General features: G+C 44.8%; 1 protein-coding gene across 2 annotated transcripts in view; it reads right to left on the reverse strand.

Annotated features, from left to right (window-relative positions):
• Positions 1-10,000, reverse strand: part of fndc3ba (fibronectin type III domain containing 3Ba) — a 98,074-nt gene that overhangs the window by 26,084 nt on the left and 61,990 nt on the right. For both annotated transcript variants that reach the window (XM_030357293.1, XM_030357294.1), the window contains exons 9-16: positions 8,001-8,152; positions 7,314-7,373; positions 7,069-7,207; positions 6,231-6,284; positions 5,870-5,994; positions 4,433-4,607; positions 3,406-3,492; positions 1,783-1,918 (exon numbers count right to left, since the gene is read on the reverse strand). In XM_030357293.1, the coding sequence (XP_030213153.1) occupies positions 1,783-1,918; positions 3,406-3,492; positions 4,433-4,607; positions 5,870-5,994; positions 6,231-6,284; positions 7,069-7,207; positions 7,314-7,373; positions 8,001-8,152 (928 nt within the window). The remainder of the gene's footprint in view (positions 1-1,782; positions 1,919-3,405; positions 3,493-4,432; positions 4,608-5,869; positions 5,995-6,230; positions 6,285-7,068; positions 7,208-7,313; positions 7,374-8,000; positions 8,153-10,000) is intronic.

Raw genomic sequence — 10,000 nt, forward strand, 5'->3', positions numbered from 1 at the left:
CACACCTTTATCTCAAGCAACTCACAGCCATTAATCAAGAACAGGTCCTTAGCATCATGCAGTCATAAGGGTGCCTTGAGTATACTACAGGTTAGGCTGGCAGACATTGGGGTTTGAACCCAAAACCTTGCACCTGGAAGTCAAACATCCCACTATAGTATCCTCTTACAGATATGATTGTTCTCCGGTGCGGCTTATAGGTCCATTTTGCAAACAAAAAGACTTGATTTGTGTGATTTGCATTGATGGTGATCAAACATTCGCAATGCCGTCACGATGAAAAGCCCATATGCTAATTACATGAGAGGCTTGCGAGTAATGATAACCATCGAGAAATAAACATTGGCATCACTTCATAACTGATTAAGAAAACAATGAAGACCATTTTCAACAATGGGCTCTCAGTCCATGAATGATAATTCAAATCCTCTGCTTCGAAAGGGACAGCTTGCAAAATTAAAGATGCCTTGTCTTCGAAATCTGTCAAAAGTTCAGGGTTTTACTAAAGGGTTTTCACAGCTTGTTTCTACAAAATACAACTTTCTCGTCTTCACAAATGTTACCCGTGTCAACCTTCAAGACATCCAAAGGCGAAGCGTCAGAGAAGACTTTTTAATTTACTGCGGTGAACTTGTTTCCGAGCAATCAGATATAATGTTTTACGATATCTCTCCATTCTCCCCGCAGCAAGGTGCGGCTGTTATAAATCACAAATCCCCCCCTCCCGCGTAACCTCATATACCGCCATAAAGCATTCCTGGTCAGATTTTCCTCCCACTTTTTATAGGACAGCCGTTATGAGGACACTCAACATTAAACGATCTCATCACATCAACTGCTGCCCATTGAGGCCATGCTGATGATCACTATTGCTTTCTCCTAGCCAGCACCACACATGCTACAAATACATGCACACATTATCTTACAGATGAATATACATGTGTTACATGACATAAACATACACATAAATTACATTATATTTAATACATGACACACGATACATGACGTTCACTTCATACGGCCGTTCTAAACCTGTTAGTGCGAGGACTGCAGTATCCATACCAATGTAAAGATGGTTTATGTGTCTCTGATTCCTATTGCAGACTCTCAAGCGTTCATTTTCTTTTTTTAATTGGTCGCAACACACTGGTGGAATTTTTTGAATTTCCCTGCACTCTCTGATTGATCTCAGCCTCACTTTGAAGGCTCAGAAAGCGTCTGCTAAATGTAAACATAGAATTAGCTTTCCTTTTTTTCCTTTCATTTCTAAAATGAGGAATACCGAGTGTTTATTACAGACGGAGTCCTGCAGTGTTGCAGTACTCCCGAATACATTGGACCGCCTCCAACCAGACGTATATATTATATTACACATTATACTCCCATTAGGACCAAATGGTTTTACCTCGAAAAGGCCCCGAGTGGCTCTTGAAAAGGTTGGCTAGTACATGATACATGAACGATGAATAATAATGCGGACAGTGTGATGGGAGGTGTGGCTTCTAAATGCTAATCCTCTTGCTAAATCTGAGAACTATTAATCGTTACTTATATTTATTGAGGCAGGTTTTTACGTGTGCAATTGTGCACTGCAGGGATACGCGTGTGTGCGATGTGTACATATTGTGTGTGTGTGCGTAGTACAGCATGCGTAGTACGTGCTTTTTTTTTGCGTGCATACATACGTATGTGTGTCTGAGTATGATCGTGTAGTGTGTGATTTAGTATGGTTTTGTGTGTGTGTACGAAGGCAGGCATGCACAGGAACGGGGGTGTGTTTACCCCAGGTGACGGTGAATCCGTACGGGGTGGCGCTGGTCACACACGGTGTGGACGGGGGTCCTGGTTTGTCCGGACTAGTGGTGCAGACCAGTACCTCGCTGGGGCTGCTCCGGCCCTCGATGTTAGACGCTGTCAGCTGCGAGGAGGGGGGAGGGAGGAGAAGGGTGAGGAATCGAAACGGGGGAGTTGAGGCAGAGAGCCATGATGAGAGAGAGAGAGAGGGAGCGAGAGAGAGAGCGAGAGCGAGAGCGAGAGAGAGAGAGAGAGAGAGAGAGAGAGAGAGAGGGAGGAGAGCGTAAAAAGGATAGAATAGAAAATAAAAAAAATATATAGAAAATAACACCCCTTCTTTCAAGAACATCTCTGCCGATAGATGGCCACTTCTATCTGAGAAAATTTTGGCCGAAATCCTTGATGCTCACAAACCCAGCATGCGACACACATAACGCGTAAGAAGACACACTCAACTTGGCATGGTTTGCACATAAAAAAACGTGCACACACACAAAACCTGCAAGCACACATATATACACCACCATATACTCACACACTGAAACTGGCACACAATTCGAAACTCTTGAACACGCATACTACTTGTGCACACATTCTGTTATGCACACACAGGTTCAACTTGATACAAAACTTTTGGTGTGAGAAGGGGGGTTGAACGAGGGGACTGGTGTGAGATTTATGCGTGGATGCAGGTTTTTTGAGTGTCTCAAGGTTATGTGCTAAGCTTCCCCTTATCGTCTCCTTTGCAGATCATTACTCTACCTTAGCCAAACACGGCTCTTGTCTCCCTCCTTTCTTCCTTCTCTATGTGTAGCACTGTATTTCACCCATTTACCTCTCCCTGTACTACCCATCAAGCGTTAAATGAATGCACACGCTTTTATTTTGAAATCCACCCAACCACCATCACAAAGGAAGTGTACATGTTTGCTCTGTGTGTGTTTTTTGTGTGTGTATGTGTGAGTGTGTGAGAGTCCTTATAGGCACTGCACAAAAGTAAAAGTGCACATAAGGTAGAGATGATTGGGGGGATTTGTTGAGTTGAATCTTCTCTCTCTCTCTCTCTCTCTCTCTCTCTCTCTCTCTGTTACTCTCCCTCTCCCCCCCCCCCCCCCCCCCCCCCCCCCTCTCTCTTGGCGACTATCGATTGTCCTCCTTTAAGTGTTTTCAGGTTGCAAGCTAGCAGAATTGTTGTAATCCTGCCGGTGGCAACAATGCCTGGGTTAAATATAGCTGGACTAGACCTTGGATAGCACCTGAAAACATAAATATATCTAAGATATATGTATGCGTATATTTATATGGGCAATTATCAGGCTACAGGGACTTGGGCCTTTTAGACGGCTGATATTTGTTGACAGATATTCAAATTTCAAAAACGCCGAAGTATGCGAACAAATAAATAAAAGACAAATAATTAGAGATTGTGTGTACTCAGAAAGAGCAAAACAAACAGTGTGAACAGAATACAAATTGGATGTATTTGCTTATGTTTCCACACATGTGAAACGTGATGGAATACTAAATATACAAAGAGTAAAACAGACAAGCTCCTTACACAAAGGCTCCTGAAAAAAACCTGCAAATAGGAAGTAGTATAAGTATTCTCACCCTGAACTTATACTGGGTACTCCTCTTCAGGCCTTGCACAGTACAGGTCAGGTTTTCTCCAGTGTACTTGGGATAAAAGTCAATTCCCTGTGGAATGGGACACAAACTTATCACATCAAACAGAAGAGACAGTGTGTGTGTGTGTGTGTGTGTGTCTGTGTGTGTGTGTGTTTATCTATTTGCGTGTGCGTACATGATTTATGCAATCATGCAATTGTATTCTGTGCAATATGTTTCTTACTATGCATCATGTGTGTGCATGTGTGTTGTGGTGTGTCTGCATAGCCCCTTTCACACACATCCTGCTGGGGATCAAGCGTGAATGGGAACAGGGATTGAAATCCCAGAAAATCAGTACTGCCAATTTCCCATCTCAAGACCTAGTGAGATTTCCGGATCACTGACGTTACGGCTTTGCTGGGAATGAAAGCACTCAAATGGCGGAAGATACAATTCAACGGTAAGGTCCGTCTGACCCAAGACGTTTTCACTTTGAGTGAGCTGACCGGTCAAAGACACCCTCAGATGGTGTATTTGAATCTGCGGCCGTTGTAGCGCTGCCATCTGCTGGAGTGTCCTATGACCCATCTATTCCGGCATTGCTTCAAAATGTGTGTAAGGGCCTAAGATGGAATAAGATAAGAATGGTTCTGGAACTGGAAAGAGGCTTTTGAGGACGCACGTGTGCAGTGCTGCGTGTATCAAGGCATGTGTGCACTGTGTGTAAATGTATGTTTGTCTGCTTGATTGTGTGCCGTCATGATGATGTGTGTGTCGACTGTCTACATGTTTGCTTGTGTTTGTGTGCATGTGTGTGCGCATGTGTGTGTGTGTGTGCGCATGTGTGTGTGTGTGTGTATATCCATCTGTGAGTGAGTGAGTGAGTGAGTGAGTGAGTGAGTGCGTGCGTGCGTGCGTGCGTGCGTGCGTGCGTGCGTGCGTGCGTGCGTGCGTGCGTGAGTGAGTGAGTGAGTGAGTGAGTGCGTGCGTGCGTGCGTGCACGTTAGTGTGTGTGTGTGTCACTCACGCTGTTGTCCTCCTGGATCTCCAGGGTGTACTTGAGCTGCTCCTCGCTGGGGCTCCCCTCGGGACGGCCCCACTCCAGGGTGACCCAGGACACCCCGGCCCGCACCAGCCTTGGGGGCAGGGGCAGGGCGGGCAGCGTGCCCATGGTGTAGAACACCACGTCCGCGCTGAAGCCACTGCACACCGGCGCACACACACACACGCACACACACACACACACATATTAGAACAAAGACCCATAGTCAAACACAAATTCAAACACAGTCAAACACACGCATATCCTCAAACTCATTCATTTAAACTCACACACACACACACGTTCTCCACCACTCATACAGACACACAGACACACACATTGTCAAACACACTAACACGCACACAAACCGTAACCATGGGGATAACCAACACACACATATGAGTGAAACCCCCGCTCATAAGAGTGTGGGATAGTTTAGGGGGGGGAGAGAGAGAGAGAGAGAGAGAGAGAGAGAGAGAGAGAGAGAGAGAGAGAGAGAGAGAGAGTGAGAGAGAGAGAGAGAGAGTCATAAGTCAGAGGGGAGTGTGTGTGTGTGTGTGTGTGTGTGTGTGTGTGTGTGTGTGTGTGTGTGTGTGTGTGTGTGTGTGTGTGTGTGTGTGTCTGTGTGTGTGTGTGTGTGTGTGTGCCCACGCGTGAAGTCAGACAGCTGACATCTTACTCTCTCTATTTAGCTATATCTCTTTACCTCTCTCTCTCTCCATTACCCCTTCTCTAAATGTCCGTATTTTTCTCACAATGTGTCTCAGTCACTATCTATCTCTCCCGGGCGTTATCTGTCTCCCGCCCGAGCCCACTCCATCATTCTTCCTCTCACTCCATATATCTTACTCTTTTCATCTCCACCATCTTCTCTCTCCCCCTCTCTCCAGATCCATTCCTCCCTATAACTTTCTCTCTCCCCCTCTCTCTCCCTCACCTTCCCTCTACTCATCTACCTCATACCATCTTCTTCTGTGTGTGTGTGTGTGTGTGTGTGTGTGTGTGTGTGTGTGTGTGTGTGTGTGTGTGTGTGTGTGTGTGTGTGTGTGTGTGTGTGTGTGTGTGTCGGTCGGCACGCATGTGTGTGTTTGTTTGGTAGTGGGCATGTTTGTACTGGTTTAGTTTTCATTTGTGTTTGTGTGTGTGTCTGTGCATGCGTATACTATTCTTTACTTGTCATTTGTGTGTGTGTGTGTGTGTGTGTGTGTGTGTGTGTGTGTGTATGTGTGTGTGTGAGTGAGTGTGTGTGTGTGTGTGTGTGCTTGTGTTTGTTTGGTAGTGGGCGCGTGTGTGCATTTGATTTGATAGTGGGCATGTGTGTGTGTGTGTTTGTTTGGTCATGTGCCTGTGTGTACCATTCCTTACTTGTCATTTGTGTGTGTGTTTGTGTGCGTGCGTGCGCGGGTTCCCAGTGTGACGGACCTGGTGCCGACGTCGTTGACCGCGGCGACCCTGAAGGTGTAGCTGCTGGCGGGGGTGAGCCGGGTGATCTTGCAGAGCCTCTGGCTGCCGTAGTAACACTCCCTGAACACACTGTTCTTCTTCCCCTGGAGGTGGCGGGGAGCACCGGAGGATTTAGAGAGAGCAGAGGAAAACATCAAGGTCTGGGATTTAATGTAATGATCCAAGGTGGGGAGGGTTTAGGTTATTGGAGGTTATTATTTATAAAGCGCGTTAAGAAAAGTCTGAAAGGGGTAAGTTCAAAACGGAATTATAAATCAAAAGAAAAAAGAAGGTAAGGAGGAAAGAAATAAAGAGGGGAAGAAGGAGAGAAACAACTTACCTCATCCCATTCAACAAAGTAGTTTGTGATTTTGGATCCGTTGTCCCCTGGGGGCTGTGAGATAGACAGAGTGGGGGGGGGGGGGGGGGGACAGAGAGAGAGAGGGAGAGAGAGAGAGAGAGAGAGAGAGAGAGAGAGAGAGAGAGAGAGAGAGAGAGAGAGAGGAGAGGGGGAACGATGAGTAGATTAGCTTGGGATGAATAGGTTGCATAAATGAGCTAAGAAACAAAACAGCTGCCATCTTTTTCCTTGTGCCCTCATATCCTGACCCTTGGTATCTCCGTCATTATCTCAGTGACACATGTGTCGGGATTGACATGGCACTACAGTATACTGGAAAATATAATTGAATTACTTCATCAATTTATTCGCTCCATGTCATTAATGAGCAGGTAGGGGTTAGGGCATGCTACTCAGGAATACTTCCAGGTACTGTGAAGCACACATCATGGTTCAAACCACTGAGAACAATGAACACTGCTTCACCTCCCCCAGCAACACAAGAGACCCTTTTATCTAGCAATGCTTACTTCACACACTCTCCACTGTTACATTAAAAACTCACAGATCATTTCAGTTGTGTGTTCATGCACATGGGTTTTGTATGTTAGGCTATGTGTGTGTATGTGTGTGTGCATGTGTCCACGAATGTATTTGTTTCATGCTTTTTCTGCATGTGTTTGTGTATGTGCATGTGTGTGCGCATGTGAGTGTGTGTATCTGTATGTGTGTGCATGTTTGTGTACGTGCGTTCGTGTGCATGTGCGTGTGTACGTTCGTGCATGTGGCTGTGCGTGTGCTTGCGCGCGTGCGTGCGTGCGTGTGTGTGTGTGTTTACCTTCCACTGTAGGGTCAGGGTGCTCTTCGTGCGGTGGGACAGTTTGGGGGAGAAGGGGGGGTCCGGGACAGAAGACTGCGTTTTGAACGCGGCTGCATCAGAACACGAGCCTCTGACCGTGTTGTACAGCGCCGACACGCTGGGACACAAACACACACACACAAGCAAAAATATTGATATTCATACAAAGTAGACATTAGTGCAATTCAAGACGAAAATAACCAGGGCAGGGGGGAGACACTTACCGTATGTGGTATTCTGTTGCTGGCCGAAGGTCTTTCAGATTGTACGTCAGTTCCTCTCCACTAAAAGACACACACACACACACACACACACACACACACACACACACACACACACACACACACACACACACACACACACACACACACACACACACACACACACACACACACACACACACACAAACGCCCACAGAAAAGTACAAATGTCAGATCGTATGCGATATATTTTTGCTGTGTGCTGTATTAAGTAGGGAAATAAGTAGGTAGGGAAGTTAGTGAGTAAATCAGTAGAACTAAAAATGAACTCCAACTTTTCTTTGCCAAATCTTTGGCTTTTCTTTGTACCGATTTTATCTATATCCCCATTTATAAGTCTGGTACACGCCATCTTTAGACAACTTAGACCGCTTTAACACTGATGCATTCATAAGACACTCTGACCCACAATCAGGTCCTCATAAGACCCAAAGACAACTCCCAGAGTTAATAATTGATTCAATTTATATAGCGTTTTTCTAGACACTCAAAGACGCTTTACAGTGAAGGGGGGACCTCACTCACCGCCACCAGTGTGTAGCACCCAGTTAGGTCCTAATAAGAAAAGCAGGTCCTCATAAGACCCTTAGGCTGCTTACAAAGTAATACCATCAAAGTCAACCGCCCTCTTCTGACACGTTGTGTGTGTACCTGTATATGAGGCGGTACTTCCCGTCCCGGCCCTTGTCGGAGAGAGACACCTCGTAGGAGCAGGACACGGGCATGCCGTTGCCGTGCCTGTTCACCAGGCCCACCGGGAGAGCCCAGGAGAGCCGTGCTGCCCGCGCCTGGATGTTGGATATCTGCACACACACGCAAACAGGTAGGACAGGTGAGTAACACGCAAGCACCTCGAATGTAGCAAGTAGCATGTAGCATGTAGCAGTACAACTAATACAATTAATGAAACTAGAGGTGACCTCAAATCGTTTCCCGTGTTACACACACGCGGAAAGTTGTGTTTTTGTTACAGTGGGATATTGCATTGGAAAGATAGAGCTGCGAAATGAGTTAGCACAGCCTTGATGACTTATAGAAGGGAAAGCTTTTTATGCATGCAATTTTTCTGTGTTTTGTTTTAATTTCCATGAATAACCTTATTTTTGTTTAATAACAATTTGTGTAATGGCCATTACATTTTTTGATATTCTAAGTAGAGCACTTTGTAGACAAGTCAAGTCTAGAAAGAATACACATGGTCATGATGAAAAACGTTCAAAACTATTAAAGACGATACATTTGTTCTAGGTGCTGAGGCAGCATTCATAAGCATTTAAAATTGTTCATCTGTTAAATACTTAAATACTTCAGTCTGTTTATCGATGCAGGTTTTTCACAATCAGAAGTTATTATCGTACTTAATAAAGGTCATAATGTAGTACACAAATTAAGAGTCTATGTCATAATACATAAGGCTAATGGTAGCCTAGCCATGAACAGATGTTATACGCACATTGTCGTTAAAGTTAATTGTTTGCAGAGGCGGCCATTTAGCGGAGGCTCAGAGCCTAGCCTATTAGGCAGCTGTGGGGAGCAAAGTGATAGTTGGCCAATTGATCATTTTGAAGCGTTTAAACCACGTAAAAGTCACAACCAAAAAAAGACATAATTGAGCCGCATATAAAAAAATACATCGGATATGATCAGTCGACGATGGGTCTGGCCTGAAGAATCTGATTCGACCGTGCTAGATCTTAGCCCCAGACACCACTAATGAAACAATTCAAAAACTATTTGGAAAATGGCAACTGCATCAGTGGTGGGGTGTAGGAAGGCTGATTATCGGCTGTTGTTAAAAGCTTTGTTTTTTAATTGTCTTTTCCTTTCTAAAACCTCAAGAATTCCGCTTTCGAGAATGCCATTCCACTCAGAATGTCTGCCATTCGGAATGTGAGCCACTCGTTGAATTAAATTACATTTATAGACGGAAATTAAACAGTTGAGTGAAGGCTATAAAGGGATGAAGGGAGGTCTATGCACACCAGTGTGTGTCTTTGGTCATCAATGACGCAGGGTCATGTATGCTCATGACAAATTAATCCGGTGTGTGTGTGTGAAAGTGGGCTTATTACTGTGTACTGGGTGTGCAAGTAAATTAACACATAAGGAATGTGCCAGAATGATTCCAGACGTGATGAATAAATTATGGAAATAAGACCAAAAGGTGCCTGCGTCTGTGTGTATGCATATGTGATTTTGTGTGTGTGTGGGTTTCTGTTTATATGTGTGTGTGTGGGCTTTTAAAGAGGTATGGATGGATGTGCCATCTGTGTCCTGCTTAACACACACACACAACGCACACAAACACACACACAAACTTTTCTATCTGAGATGAGATGAGAAGAGGATGAGTGGCACTCCAACGTGCGTATTCATGGGTATGTAGTCAAGTTAAAAGGGACAGAAGAAGCAATGGAGACTTCAAAACAGAGAACAACAAGAGGCAGATAGGAAGTTTACCGCCTTGTTTTCAATGTTATTTCTTGAAAAATCTATAAAATTATTCATTTTCATTTTATTTCACGTTCCAGAAATTATCTTGCGAGCCCCTGCAACATAGTTTGAGAACCCCTGCCCTTACAAGATAAGATTGTAATTGATCTCGGAGCCTCTCTTTTAGGAGATTCTTTACTAGTCTCTCACTCTTCGTC

The sequence above is a fragment of the Gadus morhua genome, chromosome 5 (genome assembly GCF_902167405.1).
Source record: "Gadus morhua chromosome 5, gadMor3.0, whole genome shotgun sequence".
NCBI classification, from domain to species: domain Eukaryota; kingdom Metazoa; phylum Chordata; class Actinopteri; order Gadiformes; family Gadidae; genus Gadus; species Gadus morhua.